This window comes from Carlito syrichta, unplaced genomic scaffold (assembly GCF_000164805.1).
Source record: "Carlito syrichta isolate Samal-C Ts95f unplaced genomic scaffold, Tarsius_syrichta-2.0.1 Scaffold153655, whole genome shotgun sequence".
NCBI lineage: Eukaryota > Metazoa > Chordata > Mammalia > Primates > Tarsiidae > Carlito > Carlito syrichta.
The window spans coordinates 40,255-66,365 of NW_007097751.1; the positions used below are offsets into that span (position 1 = coordinate 40,255).

The 26,111-nt window shown below is 37.9% G+C and overlaps 1 protein-coding gene across 6 annotated transcripts in view; it reads left to right on the forward strand.

Moving 5' to 3' along the window:
• Positions 1 to 18,086, forward strand: part of VAMP7 (vesicle associated membrane protein 7) — a 54,460-nt gene extending 36,374 nt beyond the window's left edge. For all 6 annotated transcript variants that reach the window (XM_008050776.1, XM_021708960.1, XM_021708962.1 and 3 more), the window contains 2 exons: positions 14,179 to 14,271; positions 16,215 to 18,086. In XM_008050776.1, coding sequence (XP_008048967.1) covers positions 14,179 to 14,271; positions 16,215 to 16,283 — 162 coding nt within the window. In that variant the 3' untranslated portion in view covers positions 16,284 to 18,086. The remainder of the gene's footprint in view (positions 1 to 14,178; positions 14,272 to 16,214) is intronic.
• Positions 18,087 to 26,111: the final 8,025 nt, after the last annotated feature.

Here is a 26,111-nt window from a genome sequence, read left to right on the forward strand (position 1 = left end):
TGCCATTCTTACTGGGGTTAGGTGGTATCTCAGTGTGGTTTTGATTTGTATTTCTCTGATGATGAGTGAGGCTGAGCACTTTTTCATGTGTCTGTTGGCTGCCTGTATATCTTCTTTTGAGAAGTGTCTGTTCATGTCTTTTGCCCACTTTTTAATGGGGCTATTTATTTTTTTCCTTCCGGCGCATTTGAGTTCCTTCTACACAATATTTAATACAAGTGACAGCAAAGGGTATTCTTGCCTATTGGCCATCTTATGGGGGAACATTCAATATTTTCACTGTTAAGTGTGTGGTTAAGCGTATATTTTTTGTAGGTGCCTTTTATCAGGTGGAAGAATTTCCTTCAGTTCCTCATTTGAGAGTTTTATTCATGATTTTGTCAAATACTTTTTGTCCATTTATTGAGATAATTGGTTTTTCTCCTTTATTTAGTTAATGTGGCAAATTACATTTTATTTGTTTATTTATTTATTTTCTTTTAGAGACAGAGTCTCACTCTGTTGCCCATGCTGGAGTGCAATGGAATGATCGTGGCTCACTGCAGCCTTGACCTCCTGTGCTCAAGTGATCCTCCAACCTCAACCTCCCAAGTAGTTGGGATTGTAGGTATACACCACCATGCCTGACTAAGTTTTTTTTTTTTTTTTTTTTGTGGAGGTAGGTTCTCGTTGTGTTGCCTAGGCTAGTCTCAAACTCCTGGCCTCAAGCAATCCTTCTGCCTCAGCTTCCCTAAATGTTGAGATTTCAGGCATGAGCCACCACGGCCAAGTGGATTTTTGAATGTAAACCAACTTTACACTAGGTCATAACTTATTATCCTTCTTATATAATACTTTTTTGAATTTGCTATTTGTTTTGTCCTAGAATTTTGCATGTATGTTCATAAAAGATAATTGGTCTGTAATTTTTTGTTTTGTTTTGTATCAGGAATATGCTAGCCTCATTAAACAAGTTGGAAATTGTTACCTCTTTATCCTCTGAGTTTAGGTACTATAGGTATTATGTGTTCCTTAGATGTTTGGAATAATTCACTAGTAAAACAGACTGGGTCTGGAGTTTCCTTTATGTGAATATTTAAAATCTGCCATCTTGCTATTTGTTTCCTATGTATCTTATCTCTTCTTTGTTCCCATCTCCCTCTTTTTCTTCCATTGGATTGAATCCTTTTTTAATCCATTGTACCTCCTTTGTCAGTTTATTAGCTATAGCTTCTGTTTTGTTATTTTCTGACTGCTTTAGGGTTTATAGTATAAGTTTTTAACTTAACATAGTCTCCCTTCAAGTGGTATCATTCCATTTCATTAATAGTATAAGAGCCTTACGATAGTATACTTCTAATTTTCCTTCCTGGCCTTTATGCTGTTATTGTCATACTTTTATTCACACACATATCATAAACCTCACAATACACTGTCATTGTCTAAACAGTTGATTTTTTTTAAGATATTTAAGTAATACGAAAAGTCTTTTCTATTTACCCATGTAGCTACCATTTAAGCGCTCTTTTTTTTTTTTTGCATCAAAGTCTCACTGTCACCCAGGCTGGAGTGCAGTGGCACGCTTATGACCACCGTAGCCTCAACCTGCTGGGCTCAGGCATTTCTTCCGCCTCAGCCTTCCAAGTAGCTGGAACTACAGGCACATGCCACCATGCCTGGCAAATTTTTTTTGAATTATTGTAGAGGTGAGGTCTCACCAAGTTGCCCAGGCTGGTCTCAAACCACTGGTCCCAAAGTGCTGGAATTACAGGCTTGAGTCTCCATGCCCGGCCTCCGTGCTCTTAATTATTTTGTGTAGATCCGAGTTCCTGTCTGCTGTTTTTTTTTCGTGCAGGATTTACTTTAAACATTTCTTGTAGTGCTGGTCTTCTGGAAATGAATTATTTCATCTTTTGTATGTCTGAAAAGTTTTTATTTTATTTCCTTTTTTAAAAAGATATTTTCACTGAGTATAGAATTCTAGGTCAACAATTTTTTCCTTTTAATACTTTAAAGAAAATTCATCACTATCTTTTACATTGTTTCTGACAAGAATTCTGATGTCATTCTTACATACAAAATGTGTCTTTTTTTCCTCTAGGAGGTATCTAGATTTTCTCTTTATCATTGTTTTTGTTTTGTTTTTTGTTTGTTTGAGTGGAGATCTCACTCTGTTGCCCAGGCTGGAGTGCAGTGGCACAATCACAGCTCACCGCAGCCTCAACTTCCTGGGCTCAGGAGATCCTCCACTGCAACCTCCCAAGTAACTGGGGCTACAGGCACACACCACCACGTCTGGCTAATTTTTAAAATATTTGTAGAGACGAGTTCTTGCTATGCTGCCTAGGCTGATCTCCAACTCCTGGTTTCAAGCAATCCTTCTGCCTTGGCCTTCCAAAGTGCTGGGATTACAGGCATGAGTTACCACACCTGGCCTATCATTGGTTCTAAGAAATTTAGTTATAATATGCCTTGGTATAGTTTTCTTTATGTTTCTTCAGTTTGAGGTTTGTTGAGCTGTGTATTTGTAGTTTTCATCAAATTATGAAAATATTCGGCTTCTTCTAGGACTCCAGTTACATGTATATTAAACCACTTGAAATTGTCCCCCAACTCAGTGATGCTCAGTTCTTTTGGGGGGGGGCTTTTTCCCCCATCTGTATATCATTTAGGATAGTTTGTATTGCCATGTCTTCAGGCATACTTATCTTCTGCAGTTTGCAATCTGCTATTAATCTGTCCTATCCTGTGTATTTCTTATCTCTACAAGTTTGATTTGGATTTTTTATATCTTCCATGTGTCTCCTTAGCATATGCATGCTTTCTTCTGCCTTCTTGAATATATGAAGTATATTTATAATGGAAATGTTTATACTACTCACATGTAATGTAATGTAAATTTTGATAGAGTTGGGTTTAAGTATCTTGCCCTTTGTTTTTTATTTGCCCCATTCTCTTTTCTTTTTTAATTTTGATTACTTAAAATTGTTTTATCACCTGTTGGTTTTTTTAACGCCTTTACTGAGAAATAATTCAGAGACCATACAAATAGCCCATTTAAAGTGTATAATTCAGTGAGGCTTGATATATTAATTTATTAATTTTTTAATTGTGGTAAAATATATGTAAGCATAAATTTTTGCCATTTTAACCATTTTGAGTGGGCAATTCAATGGAATTAATTATATTTCATAATGTTGTGCAACTATCACTAGTTCCAAAACTTTATCATCCCTGACAGAAACTTTATAACCATTAAGTAGTAGCTCCCCGTTCCCCTCATTCTTGGCCCCTTCTAATCTACTTTCTGACTCTATGAATTTTCCTATTTTAGGTATCTCATATAAAATGTGTCCTTTTGTGTTCGGCTTATTTTACTTAGCATAATGTTTTCTGTGTTCATCCATGTTGTAGCTTGTATAACTTCATTCCTTCTTATGACTGAATACTATTCCATTGTATGTATATATCATATTTTATTTATTCATCTATTGGTGGATACTTGGATTGTCTTTTAGCTATTGTGAATAATGCTTCAGTGAGCATTGGCATACAAGTGTCTGTTCACGTCCCTGATTTCAATTCCTTTGGGCCTGTACCTAGGAGTAGTATTGTTGGGTCATGTAGTAATTCTGTGTTTAGCTCTTTGAGGAACTGCTGAACTGTTTTCTATAGCGACTGTACCATTTTGCATTGACGAGGGTACCAATCTCTCCACATCCTTGCCAACACTTATTTTTCTTTTTCATCTTTTTTATTATAGCCATCCTAGTGGATGTGAAGTAGTATCTCATTGTATTTTTATTTGTATTTACCTAATGACTAATAGTCTAAGAATGTACATGTTGATTATGGTATGGTAAAGTCAGTGGACCACAGGAGGGGATTGGAATGAGGCTTGGATGGAAGAAGTTTATTATGCTCACAGGCCCCTAAGATAGGGTCACGACATGCTACACAGTGTTGCAGGGGAAAACACCAGGGTGTTCAGGAGGTAGAAGGAGTAGGTAAAGGGAAAACCAAGGCTAGAGCCTTTATTGGGGTTTTTGCAGGAAGGGCAAGGCAAGGCAGAGTAAAACCGCTTAGGATTGACTAGTTTGAATAATTTCAGTGAACTCTAAGGTAAAGGAATGGTCTCTAGTTACCTGGTACCTGGCCCTGATTAAGACAAAAGAATATTGCCTCTTGGAGTGTACAGGTCAGATAGAGGAGGTATAGCTCTGGGTTGCTTAGTTTGTATGTCAAAGATATGCTCCCTGCTGGGTCCTTTGCTATCTCTAAGAATTGACTGACCCTGAGAGGGAAAGTCTTTCCCTAGCCAAATGGTTTTTTAAGATGTTAAAATATCATACATAAAAATTTAAAGTGTGTACAACAAAGCTAATGATATTACATCTTCCCATGTACTTATTGTCCATTTGTATATCTTCTTTCGAGAAATTGTTCAAATTCTTTGCCAATTTTTTAATAGAATTTGTTGGTAGTTATTTAGTTATAGGACTATTTTTAATATATTCTGGATATTAATCCCTTATCAGATATATGCTTTGCAAATATTTTCTCCAGTTCTATGGGTTTTTTCACTCTCTTAATTGTATCCATTGATACACAAGAGTTTTTCAATTCGATAAAGTTTAGTTTATCTATATTTTTCTTTAATTTCTGTGCTTCTATTGTCATATCCAAGAAGTCATTGCCAAATTCAATGTCATGAAGCTTTTCTCCTATGTTTTATTTTAAGAGTTTATACTTTTAGCTCTCAAGTTTAGGTTTTTGATCCATTTTGAATTAATTTTTGTATACGGTGTAAAGTAAGGGTCAGACTTCATTCAAAAAGTGTTGTTGGGATTTTGATAGGGATTGTATTGCATCACTTTGGGTAGTATTATCATCTCAACAATATAAAGTCTTTCAGTCCATGGACATGGGATGTCTTTCTATTTATTTAGATGGTCTTTAATTTCTTTCAGCATTGTTTTGTAGTTTTAAGCATACAAACCTTTCCCCTAATTGTTTAATTTTTTTCCAAAATATTTTATTCTTGAATAGAATTAGAAGTAAAAGGGGAGACATTACGACAGAATAATACCACAGAAATAAGAAGGATCATAAGAGACGATTATGAACAATTACAAGGAGAGACCGAAAAATAACTGAAATTATTTTTCGGAGGGCAGGCCCCTTGTAGTATAGGCTTCCCTGCTAGGTAGGGGTTCTAGGAACCCATAGGCATCAGTGTACCAGCCAGCATTGTTGTGAGAGGCTACATTCACCTTCAGTGAATTTTTTTTTTTTATAATTTTTTTCAAGGTGTTTGCCCATTTCGTGATGAGTGACTTATGAGCACACCTGCCCACACCACACTGAGTGTTCAGCAGTTTTTGACCAAAAATGGCATGACCTTTTGTACCCCACCCTCCTTATTTACCTGATCTTGCCCCGAGCGACTTTTTTTTGTTTCCCCAGATGAAAAAACTCCTCAAAGGAAAATGTTTTGCCAGTTTGGAAGGTGTGAAACAAAAAATGGCAAAAACACTAAAAGGCATCAAAATTGATGAGTTCAAAAACTGTTTTGAGCAGTGGAAAAAGCATCTCTGTAGATGTGTTGCATCAAACAAACAGTACTTTGAAGGTGACTGAAGTTTAAACATGTAAGGATAAATACACAATTTTTATAAATAAATTCTGGGGCCGGGTTTGGTGGCTCAGCCTGTAATCCCAGCACTTTGAGAGGCCGAGGTGAGTGGATTGCCTGAGCCCGCGGGTTTGAGACCCGCTTGGGCAACTTGGCAAGACCTCATCTCTACAATAAATCAAAAATTAGCCAGGCGTGGTAGTGCACACCTGTAGTTCCAGCTACTTGGAAGGCTGAGGCGGAAGGATCGCCGGAGCCCAGCCGGTCAAGGCTGCAGTGGCCGGGAGTGGCCACTGCACTCCAGTCTGGGTGACAGTGAGACTCCAACTAAAAAGAATTAATAAAATAAATAAATAAATAAATAAATTCTGGATTTTGGGGGGTTCCTCCTCATATATGTCAACAGATTGGATAACCTTGAAGAAATTTATAGATTCTTAGAAGCATACAACCTTACCAAGACTGAATTATGAATAAATAGAAAACCTGAATAGACCAACAGCAAATAAGGAAATTGACTCCATAATCAGAAACCTTCCAACAAAGAAAAGTCCAGGACCAGATGGCTTCACTGGTGTATTTTACCAAAAATTTGAAGAAGAATTAACACCAGTCCTTCTTAAGCTCTTTCAAAAAATTGAAGAAGAAACACTTCTAAACTCATTTTATGAGGCATTACTCTGATACTAAAACCAAAGACACTGCAAGAAAACCACAGAAAAATATTCTGATGAACATAGATGCATACATTCTCAACTAATAAAAAATGAATTATCAAATTCAGCAGTACCTTAACAAGATCACACACCATGACAAAGTGGGATTTATCCCTGGATGTAAAGATTATTCAATATACACAAATCAATTAATGTGATATACCACAGTAACAGAGTGAAAGATGAAAATCACATGATAATATTAAAAATCATTTGACAAAATTCAACACCCTTTCATGACAAAAACGTGCAACAAACTAGGAATAGAAGGAATTTACCTCCACATAATAAAGACTGTATATGAAAAGTTCACAGCTAGCATCACGCTCAACTGTGAAAAACTGAATGCTTTTCCCTAATAACAGGAACAGGCAAGGATGCCCACTCTCACCACTTTATGGGATTAAAGCCCTTACCAGAGCAATTAGGCAAGAAAATGAAAAAGACATCCAAATTAGAAAAGAAGAAGTAATATTGGCATTTTACATGATTTTATATGTCGAAAACTCTAAAGATTTCACATATATACACCAAAAAAATCTGTAAAAATTGATAAATGAATTCAGTAAATTGGCAGGATACATGATTGACACGCAAAAATTTATTGCATTTCTACACATTAGCAACAAACTATTCTAAAAGGAAATTAAGAAAATCCCTTTTACAATAACACCAAGAAAAATGTAATACTTAGGAATAAATTTAAACAAGGAGATGAAGAATTTGTTCATTTAAAATTGCAAAACATTGTTGAAAGAAATTAAAATACAAATGAAAAGCATTCATGTTTATGAATTGGAAGACTTAGTATTTTTAGATGTCTATACTACCCAGAGTGAACTATAGAGTCAATATAATGCCTGTCAAAATCCCAATAACATTTTTTAAAGGAATAGAAAAAACCTAAAATGTATATGGAACCATAAAATACTCCACATATTGAAAGCAATATCTTGAATATCTTTATCAAGAGCAAAACTAGAGACATCACACTTTCTGTTTTCAAAATATGTTACAAAGCTACAGTAGATAAAACAATATGGTTGTGACATAAAATCAGATATATAGACAAATGGAATAGAATATCCCTATCCCCAAGGGAAGCTTTGGTAAGGCATAACAGTTGTTATTTATAGTGAATTTGTTTTAAACAGGTTATTTTCAGTGTTCAAATATTGACCTGAGGATTGTGGAGGAATCTCTAGCACAACCTGTTGAATCTCACACCTGTGTTTAGATTTATTAGTTTCATTGCCCACCACATTTTTCTATCCAAATCATCTTCCTCTTTCTTGGATTTTTGTATTGTGATTTTGTTTTAGTGGTATGTCTTCACAGGTATTCTTCAGAAGGGTGTGTGGGTGGTAATACCTTTTAAATCCCTTTGAGGATAAAAATGTTATTTTGCTCTCATTTTTAGAAAATATTTCAACTGGTATAGAATTCTATGATTAAGATCATTTCCTCTCAAAATGCTCTTAATATTACTGCATTTCAGTGCTTTTTTTCATTTATAAAAGTGCATCTGAGATATTCAGTAACTGTACGGTTTTTAAAAAATATGAATAGAGAGTTTATTTGGATCAAGTTTGAGGACTACAGCCCAGGAGCCTAGAGTCAAATTGCCTTGAATAAATGCTCCAATTAGCAGCAATTACAAGTGGGCTTTTACAATAAAAAAGAAGAGATGGTTTCTAAGTTTTTTATCAAGAATTTGCATTAAAATAACATAAACTCTTGATTGGTTATACATTGTTCTTTGTATGACAGATTTTAGGAGCATAAAGATAATGGGTGTGGCAGCTAGTCAGAAACAAAATGCCCTTAAGCAGTTTCCCATGGTGGTAGGAATCATGACTGAAATCTCATACTCATGTCTGTGGACCAGATAAATTTTGCATACTCCACATAACTCAGACTGCTCTGAGCTGTTTTTCTTTTCTCATGTCCCCCTTTTGATCTAAATCTTTCTCTTCTGAAAGCATAGATAATCAGTATTTTATATGTAAGTTTGCTCCACATTGCTGGGAAGGCTCAGACTCCTGTAATCTTGTCCCACATTGGAGGGAAAGAGGAGAGGTACTGTGGTTTAAGAACTTAGTGAGGTCTCAAGGCAAAATTGATTGACAGCAGAAAGGGACAGGGCACACAAGATCTCATTTAGGCCATCTGCTTGCAATGAAGCCACTACATGAGCAACTACATAGTTTAGTCTGCCCAGTTCTCAAGACCACCCTCACTTCTGATACCAGCTGCAAGTTTGGGAATTCTCAAAACCACCCTCGGATTTGATAATTCACTAGAAGGATTTTCAGAACTCCATAAACACTATTATTCTCACAGTTATGGTTTATTACAGGCAAAGGATGCATATTTTTTTTTGAGTTGGAGTCTCACTCTGTTGTCCAGGCTGGAGTGCAGTGGCACACTCACGGCCACCCCATCATCAACCTGCTGGGCTCCAACAATCCTGCTGCCTCAGCCTTCCAAGTAGCCAGAATTCCAGGAGCGCCACTACCACACCCAGCTAATTTTTTGATTAATTGTAGAAACAAGGTCTCGCCAAGTTGCCCGGGCTGGTCTTGAACCCGTGAACTCAGGCAATCCACTGCCTTGACCCCCCAAAGTGCTGGGATTACAGGCTGAGCCACCGAGCCTGGCCTAGGATACATATTAAGATCAGCCAAGGGAAGAAGTGTATAGAGTGGGGCTTGGGGAAGGTACCAAATGTGGAACTTCTGTTGTACTCTTCCCATGGAATCAGGACATGTCACTCTCCTGGCATCAATGTGTAACAATATGCACAGAGTATTGCTTACTCAATCAATACAGGGAAGCTTATCCAAGCCTTAGCATTCAGAGTTTTTGTTGGGGTTTCATTATGTAGGCATGATTGACTGCCCTCTAGCTTGATCTCAGTCTCTAGCTCCTCTGGGTGGGTTTTTCTGAAGTGACTAGCCCCCATGCTAAATCAGATTTTTACTATCTAGAAAACAATCTATTAGAAAAAGAAATCAAGAGAAGAATCCCATGTATGATAGCATCAAAAATAATAAAATTCTTAGGAATAAAGTTAACCAAGGAGGTAAAAAAAATGTGTATGCTGAAAACTATAAAACATTGATGGAAAAAATTGAAGACACAAATCAGTGAAAAAATATCCTTTGTTTATATATAGATTGGAAAAATCAATACAGCTAAAATGTCCATACTGCCCACAACAATATACAGATTCAATATAACTCCTACCAAAATTCCAATGGCATTTTTCACAGAATAGAAAAAACAATTCTAAAATTCATATGGAAACGCAAAAGGTCCAGAACAGCTAAAGCAATTTTGAGAAAGAAGAACAAAATTAGAGGGATAATATTTCATGATTTGAAATTATATTTCAAAGCTGTGGTAATCAAAATAGTATGGTACCAGCATAAAAACAGACACATAGGCCACTGGAGAAGAATAGAGAACCCAGAAATCAACTCATGCATATAAATAAGGTCAACTCATCTTTGACAAGGATGCCAAGAGCATGCAATGGGAAAAGGACAGTCTCTTCAATAAGTGGTATTAGGAAAACTGAATACCCACATACAAAAGAATGAAATTGAACCCTTATCTTACACTATATACAGAAATCCACTTAAAATAAAGATGTAAACATAAGACCTGAAACTAAAACTTCTAGAAGAAAACATGGGAAAATCTTCTTGACATTGTTCTGTACAATTGTTTTTTAGATATTACACTGAAAGTCTAGGCAACAAAAGCAAAAATAAACTTATGGAACTGTATCAAATGAAAAAGCTTCTGCACAGTAAAGGAAACAGCAAAATGAAAAGACAACCTACAGACTGGGATAAAATATTTGCCAACCATATACCTGATAAAGAAGGGTTAATATCTAAAATGTTTGTGAGACTCACAGCTCAATGGCAAATAAACAAAAATAAAAAACAAAACAAAACAACCTCAATTTTAAAGTGGACAAAGGACCTGAATAGACCTTTCTCTAAAGAAGACATACAGATGGTCAACAGGTATATGAAATGATGGCCAGCATCCCTAATCACCAGGGAAATGCAAATTAAAACCAAAATTGAGATGTTACCTCACACCTGTTACAATAGCTATGATTAAAAAAAGACAGTAGATAACAAGCATTGATATGGGTATTGAGAAAAAAGGACCCTTGTACATCTCTTGGTGGGAATGTAAATTGGCACAGCCACACTGGAAAACAGTATGGAAGTTCCTCAAAAATTAAAAATAGAACTATTATGTGATCCAGGAATTTCTCTTTAGAGTATATTATACCCAAAGGAAATAAAGTCAGTACCTTGAAGAGATATCTGTGTTCCCATGCTCATTGCAGTCTTAGTCGCAATAACCAAGACATGGAAACAACCTTTAAGTGTCTGTCAACAGGTGACTGGATGAAAACATGATCTACACACACACTGAAATATTGTTCAGTGTTAAAGAAGGTGATCCTGTCATTTGCGGCAATGTGGATGAACTTAGAGGACATTATATGTTAAGTTAAATGTGCAAAACACAAAGACAAGTGCTTATGATCTCACTCACAGTATGGAACCTTAAAAATGTTGAATACAGGCTGGGCTCGGTGGCTCAGCCTGTAATCCCGCGCTTTGGGAGGCCGAGGTGAGCGAATTGCCTGAGCCCGCGGGTTCAAGACCCGCCTGGGCAACTTGGCAAGACCTCATCTCTACAATAAATCAAAAAATTAGCTGAGCGTGGTAGCGCACACCTGTAGTTCCAGCTACTTGGAAGGCTGAGGCGGAAGGATCACCAGAGCCCAGCAGGTCGAGGCTGCAGTAGCTGGGAGCAGCCACTGCACTCCAGTCTGGGCGACTGAGTGAGACTCCAACTCAAAAAAAAAAAAAATGTTGACTACATAAAGGCAGAGAGTAAAAGAGTGGTTGCCATTGGGTGGAGAAGATGAAGAGATGTTGGTCAAAGTGTGTGGACTTAAGCTATTATAAGAGGAATAAGTTCTGGATATCTAACATACAGCATGGCAACTATAATGTATTGAATGTTCAAAATATGCTATGAGTAGATCTTACGTATTCTCACCACACACACACACACAAAGGAACTAACTATGTGAGGTGATGAATATGTTACTTAGCTTGATTATAGTAATCATTTCATAATGTATATATATATCAGAACATCACATTGTACACCTCGAATATATACAATTGTGCCTCAAAGCAGAAAAAAAATAGAAACAAAAGCTTGGAGTTCTGAAATGTTACTAAGAGATGGGAAGTATGTGCCTTCTTTCAGTAGTCTTGCTGCATGCTGGGTAGGTCCTTTCAAGTCTTTCTTAGTGTGAAGATATTTTCTTCTGTTAGTCCCTTGATTAAGGATTCTTCTCTTTCTGCAGTGGTGTCTCCTGCAACTGGTAATAAGTGCCTAAATCAGTACCAGGCACATAATAAGCACTTGTTAAATATCTGTTGATTATATAAGTTAATCCTGGATTTGTTTTATCAGTTTTCCATGTATTTTGCATCTTCTTTCATAATTTACAACCTAGAAATTTTGCTGTTTACTGAGAGAATTTTTTTGGTTGTTCCCACAGAAGGTGCTTGTGGCCATTTATATTCTACTATTTGTAATGTTTTAATTATGCCAATCTTTTTATTAAAATATATTTTTGGAATATTGTCTCATATTATCTAATTTTTCCTTTTTCCTGTGCCCTAACTTGTGACTTTGTTTTAAATCTGTGCAATGATGTCTTGTATCTGAAGATATTTATTAGAAAGTTGTTACCATTATTCTGTCTTGTCTCCTATAGTAACTGATCCATTAAGGTCTTGTTTGCTATGATTACTTAGCATAGTTAGTCTCTTCCCTGCCTCCCCACCCTCACCCTCGCTATTTTTTTTGAGACAGGTCCTCACTCTGTTACTCAGGCTGAAGTGCATGCAGTGCAGTGACATGATCATAGCTCATTGCAGCCTTGAACTCCTGGGCTTAAGCTATCCTCCTGTTTCAGCCTCCTGAGTAGCTGGGACTACAGTTACACACCACCACACCCAGCTATTTCTTTTTTTTTCTCTTTGTTTTGTAGTGACAGAGTCTCACTGTGTTGCCCAGGCTGGTCTCAAACTCCTGGCCTGAAGTAATCCTTCCATCTTAGCTTCCCAAAGTGCCGTGATTACAGGCAGGCTTGAGCCACTGCACCTGGCCTTGTCTCCTCCTGTTTAACCACTGATTCTTCTCATATGTCCTAGTCATGCAGGTATTCTGTTCAATGTGTGTATTTAGGGATAACGTAATCAGTTTTGACCTGTGTCTTCACATAGTATCCTGTGCACTGTGCATTAAATTAAGTCCAAGGGTTGATGCCCCTGTCAACTGTTCTACTGCAGAGAGTTTGTGAAGAATGTGGCTGGAGGTGAATGTATGGTTAAGGGAGTTGATTTTTTTTTTTTTAAACCAATTTGTATCAACCATAAGCATACAACTTGTATTTTCACAAAGTAAACACACCTGTGGAACCAGTACTCAGATTAAGAATTAGAGTTTGACCAGCACCCCAAAAGCCCCCTTCTGCCCTCTTCTAGTCACTACTCTCCTCCAAGGATGACCACTGTCTTGACTTCTTCCCATAAATAAAATATAGCAGGTACTGTATTTATGTCAAGTTTCTTTTGCCCAAAATGGTGTTTGTGAAATTCATCTGGGATGTATAGCTTGTTAAATTGTGAATTGTCATTGCTGTATCATATTCCATGATATGACTCTTCCATAATTTATGATTGCATTGTACACTTGATGAGCATTTGGGTAGCTTCCAGTTTGAGGTAGGAAAAGATATTTCTGTTTATATGCTATTAGAACATTTTTGTGTATGTCTTTTGGTGAACATATACTTATATCTATTAGGTATATACCTAAGAGTGGAATTGCTGTGTTATTAGGGAGTTTTGTTGTTTGTTTTCTGTTTTAAACAGTTTATGTCCTGGTGTAAATGGTTCATTAGATATTAAGAAATTGATGATACAAAAGAAAATAAATAGCTGATATAATGATGTCCTATGGGTTTAGGCCTTCACACAAGTAAATACATATTTTGCTATGGAAATCAAACAGGTTTTTATGACTCAAAGTCCCAGAATTATACTGGGCAGAATAGGTGAATGTGCTTACAGCCATTTGGCTTAGAAGGAGCCTTTCAGCCAGGCTCGGTGGCTCAGCCTGTATTCCTGCGCCTTTGGGAGGCTGAGGTGAGTGGATTGCCTGAGCTTGCAGGTTCGATACCCGCCTGGGCAGGCGAGACCTCATCTCTACAATAAATCAAAAAATTAGCCGGGCGTGGTAGCACGCACCTGTAATTCCAGCTACTCGGAAGGCTGAGGCGGAAGGATCGCCGGAGCCCAGCAGGTCGAGGCTGCGGTGGCCGGGAGTGCCCACTGCACTCCAGTCTGGGCGACAGAGTGAGACTCCAACTCAAAAAAATAAAAAAGAAGGAGCCTTTCGTATTGGAAGTACAGAGAGAAAAATGTGTTTGCACTAGCAGAAAGAAACACTTCTGGTGCTCATCATCAAGTGCATTGCCACATTGGAGAAGAAAAAAGAGGAAAGCCTTTCCAGTGGGGCTCTTACTGCTTATGATAGGACTGGCAGAGTCCTGCTTTGGGGAACTAGTGAGTATTAATGGCCAGTCTGTACTTGTAAAGAGAGGAAAGAGGTAAAGAACACTGAAATTTAAACAGAACTAGTGAAAATAAAATGTTTGCAGGGTACTACTACAAATCATTCATGTAGTCAGTGCCAGGGATTAAACAATTCATGTTTTTTTCCTAGTCTGTCACCTTTAAAACTACTAGCAGAAATCTTGCACGAGCCATGTGTATGAAGAATCTCAAGCTCACTATCATCATCATCATTGTATCAATTGTAAGTTTTTGTCCTTTTAGTGTATGATTTTATTTTTCAATCTCTGAGAAATCAGATGCTAGAATCTTTATCAATAATTAACACTCTGAAATGAGTTACATATATCTTTCAATAGTGAAACACATGACCAGGCAGTGACTTTCCTATGAAGTCACTATGAAATATTATCTCTACTTAAATCCTTTCTCCCTTTTGAGAATTATATGTAAGGAGACATATAAAACTGACCTCATATAACTATAGTATTTTTTAGTATAAAGATTTGTTCTAGAAATATAGTTATTTTTAATAAAGATATTTCTGTTTATATGTAATAGGCTCATTGTTATTTTTAAATTATGTGTTTTTAAAATTTTAATTTCTAATATAGTAAGTATTGATTGTTATAATCTTCCTTAACAGAGCCCTTTGGAGTTCTCAGTAATTTCTAAGAGGATAAAGAAGTTTTGAACCAAACGTTTAAGACCTACTATAAAGTTGGCGGGTGCCTTTACCCTGGGGTAGTTCATGGCTAGATAAAACTACCTTTCTTCCCTATCTTCCATTCATTTGCAGAAGCTCAAATTATCTCTAAGCAGATATCTCTGGCACTGCTCTATTTCTCCTGGACCACAGCTTGAGGGTCCTCCACCTCAGACAGCTGGATTTATCTAACAAAGAAGAGCAGTCACAGATCTATAGATTTTATCTTGAATGTTGTCTTGTTCAAGATTCACGCTCTAAAATAGTACATTTTAGGCTCCTTAGGTTAGCTTCTTCCTTATTCGTTGGTCTGAAAATTTAGATTGATTTGTGCAACTGAATTTTTGTTAAGTTCAGAATATATGTATTAATTACTTATTACGTGCAGAGCACTGCTCTAAATGTGATACCAATCTTTGCCAGGAAGCGTTGTTACGTAACATATCGTAAAAATTGTTATATTAGAGCAGCAACAAATAGTCAACTTTATATCAAGTTGGTAAACTTTACATTTGTGGAATATGTATGTGTGAACATATGTGTATGTGTGAATAGGATGTCAGAAGTTCAACCTATTCTATAATAAACAGAATTTGCTGTAATTAATCCCCACCCCAGCAACATTTATAGGGAAGGATTGGAAAATGCTTTACTCACTTTTGGAGCAGGGGGCGTGCAATTCATAAATTTTTTTCCCCCAAGCATGTGAGTTATGAAATCAGTCGCTTAAAGATCTCAAAAACTTGTAATTTAAGGCAAAATAAAATGATTAATTCAGTGCGGTGAACCTAATGCTTAAAATGTATTTTTAGATTGTAATAATATTAACTAGTAGATTTACTATTAAATAGTAGATTTACTATTTTTGCAATATCATAATTTAAAATTACAGTACTAGAATTAAAAAGTCAACACATCTGTAATAGCACAAGCATTTTTGCAGTGTTACTTATATCATCTATTCTTTGATTTGGTAGTAAAAGTTATTGTGTCATTATCCACTGAATAGTTCACAGCAACATTCTTGCTCATAAATGATATAGACATAGAGTCTCTATCATGCTTTTTATATATTTTTATCATAATAGTGACAAGTTAAATTCATATGCAAAATCTACAATATAATTAATAAAATCATACTTCAAGGAAATTATGGTTATTTGTGATATTTATATCATGTTAATGATGTATCAGTAAGAATTACTCATATAACATTGATTCTGCCTAGTTACCATTGAAGAGCAACAACCCCACTGAAGAAAACATACTGGTATTCAAGTGGTTGAGAGTTATATCAGAAAGGATAGTTTTAACTCTACTTCTGCCTTTGAAAATATTGGATTAGTGTATTGCATCGTCACAGAACTGCTACTCTAATAGAACCAGAAGTATCTCATAATAAGGCTTTACTTTGTTACATATATTATTTTGGAGTATGTGATAGATTCAAGAAAATAAAATTCCCTTCCTCTTCCCTCCAGGTGTTCATCTATATTATTGTGTCACCTCTCTGTGGTGGATTTACATGGCCAAGCTGTGTGAAGAAATAAGAAAAAAAAGTTATAATTAACCAAGAATATGAGAGAACAAGGAGTAAAAAGCAATTCATGTGACTCAGCCTTTCACTACTGACAGATGGAGTCTGCCAGTCTCTTCAATCCTCTTCTTACCTTTTCTTTTTTAAAAATCTTGTTCTAAGCCTCCAGATTTATCTTTGTCCTATCAACCAATTTATTCCAGTGAACTTCAGATTTAACCATCATTGCAACAGTAGCCTTAAAAAGGCTTTTGTTTGTTTCTTTGGTTCGTTAACTAGTGTCATTTTTGTTTTTAATTGTACAAAGCTATTGCCAAGATGGAAACCACCAGTCTTATGAGTTGTCTACTAAAATTATGGAGAAACTTCCATGTGCACACAAAAGTATTCATGAAACAAATAGTACTGCTAACACCTCATCTTAATGTCTTTTGTTATTGAAAAGTTTTAGGTGCTTCAAAACAATATAAATGGAGAATAGTTATTTTGTGGATTGGTGGTGCTGCTTGTTTCTAGGAGCTCAGACAGGTAAAGTATGAAACATTCTTATATCAGTCAGATGGGAAACATTTTGCTAGCCTATTAGAAGCACACATAATTATCCTTGTCCTCCTAGTACTCACTGTGGAAATGAAGTTCAGTGTGCTAATCATTCACAATACAGTGGATAGCTTGATATCCTCTGTTTTCCCATTGCAGTTGATTGGAGAAGATGATGGTTTAAATATTGTTGTAAGTTGTGGTTTTTTATATATTCCCTTTTCTTTTGTGGATATTTAGGGCAATTTTATTGCTAATAGAATGGGTAGTGGAGGGGGTGGGGAAACAAATTCTTCTGACTCACCAAAGAAAAAGAAGAGAACCACAGTGGATGTGCTAGCATTTTAACTGTACAAATGGAGGTAGTGTGGGAAAATTTTTCCATTATGGGAAAAACCCAAACTGAATACAGTCAGCAGTCAACTCCAGGTTTTAGGTTTGACTCCTGTTGAATAATAGCTTAAACATCCTTTGTGGTTTAATAAATTCTTTAATCTGCCTAGTTTTGAAGAATTATTTTGTGAAACTTGAAAGAGAATAGACAATATGGTGTATAGAAATAATATAAAACAGTTTAATATCCATTTAACTGCAGTGTAAGAAAACTGGACTGTAATCATACTGCTTCAGCTACTCTGGCATTTGTTATCTAGTGTGTACTTTCGGTGTGTATCTGAAAGGAAGACATTTGCTGTCATAAATCTAATTGCATCTGTTTATCAGTAAGTGCCATTAAATGGAAATTATATTACATTTTACTCTTTCCCAATGAAAGAACAAATTCATCTATAGAACCTAGCCACCTGTTTAGCCTAGTCATGTGCCTTGAATATATGTGTCTCATAATCTAGCTCATGGTACTTGTACTTCCATCTAAACCATTCGTTTATGCTACCTTTTTAATTTATCTGACATGTGTCTTAGGCCCACTGAACTCTTTTCATGTTACTCTTGCATAGCACAAACATTTTTCCAGTCTTCTTTATCAACACTAATGCCTTGTAATTGCATCAGCATTTCCTATTGGGAAGTACATTTGTTCCAGAAAAACATTTGGCATTCCTAAATAATTTCCAAATGTTTTTAACACAAAGAAAAAGGCTTAAAGCTTATTTCCCTTTCTTGTACACACCTGAATAAAATTGATGTGCATGTTTTAGGAATGACCTAACTGTTCCTTCGTCTATTTATGTATAAGAATGCTTTTTAAAGCACATATCTCGTTTTAAATGGCACACAAACTGAAGACATTAATAAAATTTAAGAGTAATAAGAATTGCTTGTTTAGAAGTTGTTCCTGGAATCATTTCTTCTGATGACATTTTGCCAGTGTACAGAATAAAAATATTTTACTTATGCTGAAAATATATTAAGAAGTGTAGCCAGGCTCGGTAGCTCAGCCTGTAATCCCGCACCTTTGGGAGGCTGAGGTGAGTGGATTGCCTGAGCCCGCGGGTTCGAGACCCGCCTGGGCAGCGAGACCTCATCTCTACAATAAATAAAAAAATCAGCCGGGCATGGTAGCGCATGCCTGTAATTCCAGCTACTTGGAAGGCTGAGGCAGAAGGATCGCCGGAGTCCAGCAGGTTGAGGCTGCGGTGGCCGGGAGCGGCCACTGCACTCCAGTGTGGGTGACCGAGTGAGACTCCAACTCAAAAAAAAAAAAAGAAACCCATTTAAGTATTAATCACAAATAGGTTAAAAGTAAAAACAGCAGCCTTCCAAGTAGCTGGAACCATAGGCTCGTGCCACAAACACACACAAAAGTAAAAACAGGAAAATGTACCATGCAGGTATTAATCAAAAGAAACCTAGAGCAGCTATTATCATATCAGATGAAGCAGATTTCAGAGCAAATGATATTGCTGGGGATAAAGAAGATTGTTTCATAATGATAATTGGATAAATTAATCAAGTGTCAGGGTTTAAGGTTGGGGATTAGGGTTAGTGGTTTAGGGTCTAGGGATTAGGTTTCAGGTTCTCTCTCAAGTCCACATGGTGTGGGAAGAAAAAAACAAAATACCTCAGGCTTGGTGGTACCAGACTGGTTTCCAGTGTCCCTGTTAATCCAGTTTTTTAGTTTTCAAATTACTTACTCCATACATTCTGCCTGGATTTTATAGTTGCACTCCGTGGGACAGACACAGTAGAGTACTTTCTCCATCTTGCCTAGAACTGGAAACCCAGTACAAATTTGTTACTAGTGATACAATGAGGGATGAGTAACAAAAACCACAAACAATGGCCTTATCAAATATGTATTGCTGTATAATCATACCCCAAGAACTTAGTGGCATAAAACAATTACAATGTTTTATTCCCCATGTTTCAAGTGCAGGTTAGGGTTTGGGTTCAGCTTGAAGTTCTGTTTTAGAATTCTTGTTCACATTAGGGATTGGGTTAGGATTGGGGGTTGATGTTTGGGCTCATACTCAGATTGAAGGTTTGGGATTGGAATCAAGTTCAAGCTTAGGGTTGAGGTCATGGTCAGAATACGTTGGGTATAGGGTTAGTCGGGTTGCAGGCATGGGTTCAGGTTTAGGGGTTTGGGTGAGATCTAGTTCAAATTTGGGTTTGGGCTTAGAATTTGGGAGTTATGTTTCAGGTTCAGGCTCAATTTTAGAGTGTAGGAGTTTGGGTTCAGGTCTGGGTTTGGTTTTCAGTTCGAAATTTGGTTCATATTTATGGTTTGGGTTTAGAGTACAGTGTTTGGGTTGGGTTAATACGGATGTTGAGTTTGGGATTTGGGCTTAGTTTAAGGTTTGTTTTGGGCTCAGGCATGTACTCTGACTTGAGTTTGACTTTAAGGTTTATGAATTCATACTTAAGTTTTGGTTCAGGTTCAGAGTTTGGATTTTTATTGGGGTTTAGAATTTGAGGTTAGGGTAAAGGACAGAGTGGGAATGAGGTTTGGTCCTGAACTGGAGTTGGGACTGGGATTTCAAGTGGGGATTTGGGGTCTGCATTCAAACTCAGGTTCTGACTCCAGTTTACAATGGAGTCCTGACTAGAGCTCAGTTTGGGCTGAAGCTGAGGTTCTGGCTGAGGCTAAGGTTGGGTCAAGTGCTCAGGATGGAGTTAAGTGCAGGACAGTTCTCCAGATGACCTTGGACCATCCCAGTTTCCCCTCCTTTCTTGTAGTTCTCAAGAATAATTGTAGGGGACAGGCATGGTGGCTCACACATGTCATTCCAGCACTTTGGAAGGCCAAGATGGGATGATCACTGTGGCCTGGAGTTTTAGACCAGCCTGAGGGATATAGCAAGACCCTCATCTCTAAAATAATAATAATAATTATTGTAAAGTGAACTTGGAATGCAACACACTGAGATGAGGAGCTGACCAGAACAGCCTGGGCTCTGTTCCAGTGCCCCTCATCCAGAGCAGGATGTCCTAAGCTTTAGCCCAGTGTTCCTGTGCTCTCCAGGGTATAAAGCCTGGAGTAGACTTCTTTCCAGTGTGTTCCTCTCATGCATTCCATGGGAGAGACACAGAGTGTATTTTCCCATCTTGCATAGTAGAAGTGGAGCATGTGCAGACAAGACTTCATCTCCCCTGGGCAGTTAAGTGGTTTGGGTTCAAGGTTGAGGTTGAGTTCAAATTTATGATTTAGGGATTTCTGAGCCTCACAGAAGCCCCACGCTCCTCACATACTCCCACATCCACACCCATGACCAAAGCTCTGTCCAAGTCCCACCAAGGAGACGCTGCTGCAGACACAGGACACTTGGGGGCTGAGCCCAGAGCTCTGTCTTCCTCAGGTTTCATATGAAGACATGACTGTCAACACAGGGCACCTGGGACCCAGGTCCAGAGTTCCATCTTCCTCAGATCTCACTTAGGAGACACCACAGGACACCTGGGAGCTGTGTCCAGAGTGCCATCTTCTTCAGGACCACCTGAGAGATGCTGCTGTCCCTACAGAACACCTGGGGACCATGCCTAGAGCTCTGTCCTTCTCAGGATGCACCCAGGAGACTCTGTTGTCCCTACAGGACACCTGGGACTGTGTCCTGAGCTCTGTTTTCCCCGGGTTCCACCTGGGAGATGCCAATGTCTCTATAGGACATCTGGGTCATGCCCACAGCTCCATCTTCCTCAGAACACACCTGGGAGATACCACTGTCCCTACAGGACACCTGAGAGCCATGCCCAGAGCTTCATCCTCCCCGGGACACACCCGGGAGACCCTGCTGTCCCTACAGAACACCTAGAGACATGCCCAGAATTGTGTTATTCTCAGTTCCCACCTGGAAGATGTCACTGTTCTATAGGACATCTAGGGGCTGTGAGAAGGTGAGGAGAAGCTTCCTGTCCACCGAGTGCTAAGGAGGAGCTCCACTATGCACTTTACTTTCTCAGGTAATATTTTATTTTACAAGTGTCCCTTCTTTAAGAGCGTGATGTCCTGCTGAGGAATTGTTTACAGGTTAAGTTTTATGGGAAGAAATCTCGGTCCAGAAAAAGGAGAAACGAGAAACCCTGAGAGCAGCACTGGACATCGTGCAAAAGTCAGGGTGGGATGCCCTGGAGCAAGGGAATCAGCACCCTACATGCTTACTGCTGTTCAAGTTTCAGTGGCTTGTTTTCTTACAGTGTTAAAGTACTTGAAAAATACTGAAAAGTAGGTTATTAAAACTCACAACATTATTTTAAGTGTAAATGATACATTTTTGTCTGTTAAAAGAAGAATTTTGCTGGGCTCGGTGGCTCAGCCTGCAATCCCGCGCCTTTAGGAGGCTGAGTTGAGTGGATTGCCTGAGCCTGCGGGTTCGAGACCCACCTGGGCAGCGAGACCTCATCTCTACAGTAAAAAAAAAAAAAAAAAAAAAAATCAACTGGGCGTGGTAGCGCATGCCTGTAATTCTGGATACTTGGAAGGCTGAGGCGGAAGGATCGCCAGAGCCCAGCAGGTTGAGGCTGCGGTGGCCGGGAGCGGCCACTGCACTCCAGTCTAGGTGACAGAGTGAGACTCCAACTCAAAAAAAAAAAAAAAGAAGAAGAATTTTAGGCAAAATAAATATAAATAGAATTTATTTGAGCAAAATAATAATTTGGGAGGATCCGAGAGGGAAAATAAGTTCTGGGCTCCATGCAGTGAGCTTTTAGAATTGAAGCTGAGTAAAGAAATTGGCTACAACTGGGTGACTGCTAATTTGGGTGATGTTCCATGGGCATCACTAGTTATTCAGCAAATTGGTTGGCTCTTTGTGATTGACTGAAGTTGGTTTGTTCAAAAAAAATTTTTGGCTCAGTGGCTCAGACTGTAATCCCGCGCCTTTGGGAGGCTGAGGTGAGTGGATTGCCTGAGCCTGCAGGTTCGAGACCTGCCTGGGCAGTGAGATCTCATCTCTACAATAAATCAAAAAATCAGCCGGGCGTGGTAGCGCATGCCTGTAATTCCGCTACTTGGAAGGCTGAGGCAGAAGGATCGCTGGAGCCCAGCAAAAAAATTTTTTTAACTCACTAGAAATGCCTCCAAGTTAATTTTCTGTTTGCTTATAGAATACCTCAGGTTAATGAACTCCTTATTTGCCTTAACACATCAAAACCATAATTTATTTTCATTTTATTTTCCTGGCATTAACAGAAGTAAGCTCATAATGTTAATACACTCAAGCACCACTTGAGGACAGGGATACTTTCTGAGAAATGTATCATTAGACAATTTCATCGTTGTGTGAACATCATGGAGTGTACTCATGCAAACCTAAGTGGTATATACAGTCTACTATACACCAAGGTTATATAGTATAGCCTATTGCTCCTAGGTTACAGACCTGTGAAGCATATTACTATATTGAATACTGTGAGAAACTAACACAATGGCAATTATTTGTCTGTCTACACATATTTAAACAGGAAAGAATGAGCCACGAGGTTATGACAACAAGATGGCTAGGAAAGAATTTTTCAGCTGCATTATAATCTCATGGGACCACCATCATAAGTATACAGAGCATGAGTGTAAAATCATAATTAGTTAAAAGTCAGCTAACACTAAGCTGTGAGCCCAGTTGGTCCTGGGGTCTTTTCTAGTGGGAGATACTTAAGCACTATGGTAAGCTTTTCTATGATAATTAGACTATGTATAGTTTCCTTATTTTCAGGGTCCTTTTTGTTAATGTATGTTTTTACAAGAAAATTGCCCAGTTCTTCTAGCTTTCCACTTTGATGCAACTGGTTCTCTTATTTGACTTATAACTTCTCCTCTCTTTCTTGTTTTGTATAGCATTCTTAATTCTATCTACTTTTGCACTCTTTTTTCATCATCAAGATGTTTAAAATATACTTTTTTAGCTTTTTAAAGAAATGATGAATTATCATGTTCAACAATTTCTCATGACCCAATGATTTTTAATTTTAGCTTAAGACATCTTTTTCAAAACCCAATTGTTAAAAATCAAAATTACAACAAATCTACGATTACAGGTCTTAATTGGCTTTTATTTGCAGTGCTAGAATCAGGCAGTAGTCCAGACCAAAACTGGTTCAGAACGCTCTGCACCACCACATGTGTGGGTTATATTTATAGCCAGAGAAAAGAAGGTGACATACAGAAAATGAAAGTGAGGTACAGAGACAGCTCTATTGGTTATAGCTCAGGGTTTCCCTTTAGGGAACATGGTTCAAGCACTTGGCCGCCTGCCATTGGCTGAAGCACAACTACTGTGATTGACTGAGCCTCAGCTATTTGTAACCAAGACAAATTCCTAAGTGAGGTTTTCAATTTGTTTACAAAGTTAGGTTGCAGTTCTTTACAAGGGCTCTTTTAGGAGGTTTCTGAAGCCCAAATTTAATTTGATTAATCAGTTCTGCACCTTTGGTCAGTCTCTTAGTTTTGAGAGATTGAGCAAATCGTTGGGCATTGATGTCTCTCTCTGTCACCATTATAAATAGACTTATTTGGATTTATTTGGTCTCAGTGTGGCATTCACAAGTTTTATTGGGTCTCAGATCCCACTGAGCAATAGTGTATTTTCTAAGCTGGGAACAAGGAAACAGAACAATAGAAAATAACAGCTGATTGGTTAATATCAGTTATATCCTTTTGCTGACTCTGGTAGACTGGAATCTCCTGTTTTCCGGGGGGGAAAAAAACTGGTCTGTTTTGGGATTTGTCTGCTTTCTTCAAGTTTCAGTTTGATTGTGTAGTGTTTAGCATGAGTGACTCCATTCTGGTTTGTTAGCACAGGAACTCAATCCAAAACAATGGCCTCCCATAATTTGTTTAATAATTCTCCCCTTCTGGCCAGGTTCTCACCTAGGTGAGAGTGTGACCAAAACTTAGAGCATTAACACTGCCCTCAGCCACCATCATTTTGGGTTTCCAGTCTCAACGTGTCATTTCAGTAAAGTGGATAAAGCTCTCTTCTATTGTGACAGCATATTTAATATTGATAAAGAAAAGAAACTTTTGATCTGAGGCGTGTGAGCTTCCTCTAAATTATCATGCCCAGAGAAGTATGGGAATGAGGCAGCAGTCACCTACCACTTCCCCTCTTAGCTAAGTAATTATCTCTTGAAACTTCTTGCAATGTGAACTCTAGACTGATTATAGCTATAAATTAATCTAACAATGCTGCACATTGGACACCATAACTCATTCTGTAGTTGGATAATGTATAGCCAATCACTAATCAATGTTATTTCTGTAAATCAGTGAGAATTTCTGGCAAACAACTTTGTATCAGCCCACTCCTAGTCCTCCTTTCTCCCTTTAAAAACCTGTTTGTCTGCAGTGGCCGGGAGCGGCCATTGCACTCCAGTCTGGGTGACAGAGTGAGACTTCAACTCAAAAAAAAAAAACAAAAAAAAAACAAACCCTGTTTGTAACAAAGGCTGAGCAGAACATGTATCCAAGGATATTTACATCTGAGTCTTCTGGGTAGTCATCCTCATCTTGGCGCAAGTAAATGCTTTAGAATTGTATTTTATGTCCCAGTTTTTGTGCCTTTCCCTTAGGTTGACAGTACGAGCATACTTTCACATGATACATTTTTTTCCTGATGAACTACTTCTGTTGTACAATCACATGTAAGGAAGCGTATTTTGATTCTAATATTCTCAACTGTATTTCAGATCTAACAGTCATATTGATATTACAACTTATAAGTTCAACTAAATGTGGAAACATTCCAGCGTTTGGGCTCCCAATAATTCATTATGATGCTCTAAAAGATTCATTTTTATTTTTTTGAGTTAGAGTCTCACTCTGTCATCCAGACTGGAGTGCAGTGGCCACTCCCAACCACTGCAACCTCGACCTGCTGGGCTCCAGCGATCCTTCTGCCTCAGCCTTCCAAGTAGCCGGAACTACAGGCATGCACTACCACACCCGGCTAAGTTTTGATTTATTGTAGAGATGAAGTCTTGTCAAGTTGCCCAGGCAGGTCTCGCACCCGCGGGCTCAGGCAATCCACTCACCTCGGCCTCCCAAGGCACTGGGATTACAGGCTGAGCCACCGAGCCCGGCTCATTATTTTTTTCACAAGTCTTAGCAACATCTAAAATCACTCATAGAGGCTGGGCACAGTAGCTCACACCTGTAATCCCAGCACGTTGAGAGTCTGAGGCAGGAGAATCACTTGAGGCCAGGAGTTTGAGACAAGCCTGGGCAAAATAGTCAGACTTCATCTCTACGGGAACCAAAAAATTACCCAGGCATGGTGATGCATGTCTATAATCCCAACTACTTGGGAGGCTGAGTGAGAAGGATCACCTGAGCCCAGAAGATCAAGGCTGTGCCAAGCCACAATCATGCCACTGCACTTGGCCTGGGTCACAGACTCAGAAATAAAAAATAAAAAAATCACTGATAGAACATCTTGCCACTTTCGTTTCTCTAGTTTCATCCATTTTTTCATAGCATCATTGAAGAAGTTGACTTTGAATATCTTTAAACTCTTCTGTTTTCGAAAGCATCACAAGGAAACATTACTGCTAAAAGAAATGCCTGGAAATAAAATAAAGATAAGGATTCATTAGAACAAGTGATCTAGTCACAATGGACCATTTTGTCTTTTGAACTTATTATTTTTTTTTTACAAAGTCACATTTTGGAAAATGTTTAGCTATGAGGTGAAATAATTTCTATAAAATGTGAAATTTTTTCCTGGTCTAAGGTGACCAGCTTTTTAGAGAGTGAACCCAGTACAAAACTGCACAACTAGAAAAAATATAAAATAAATGAGTTTACACATATGTATTATTTTAACATAAAATATATAAAAGATGCATTTATTTGGGATTACATATTAGTCTACATTATTTACTTTGCAGTATCATGAATGCTCTTATT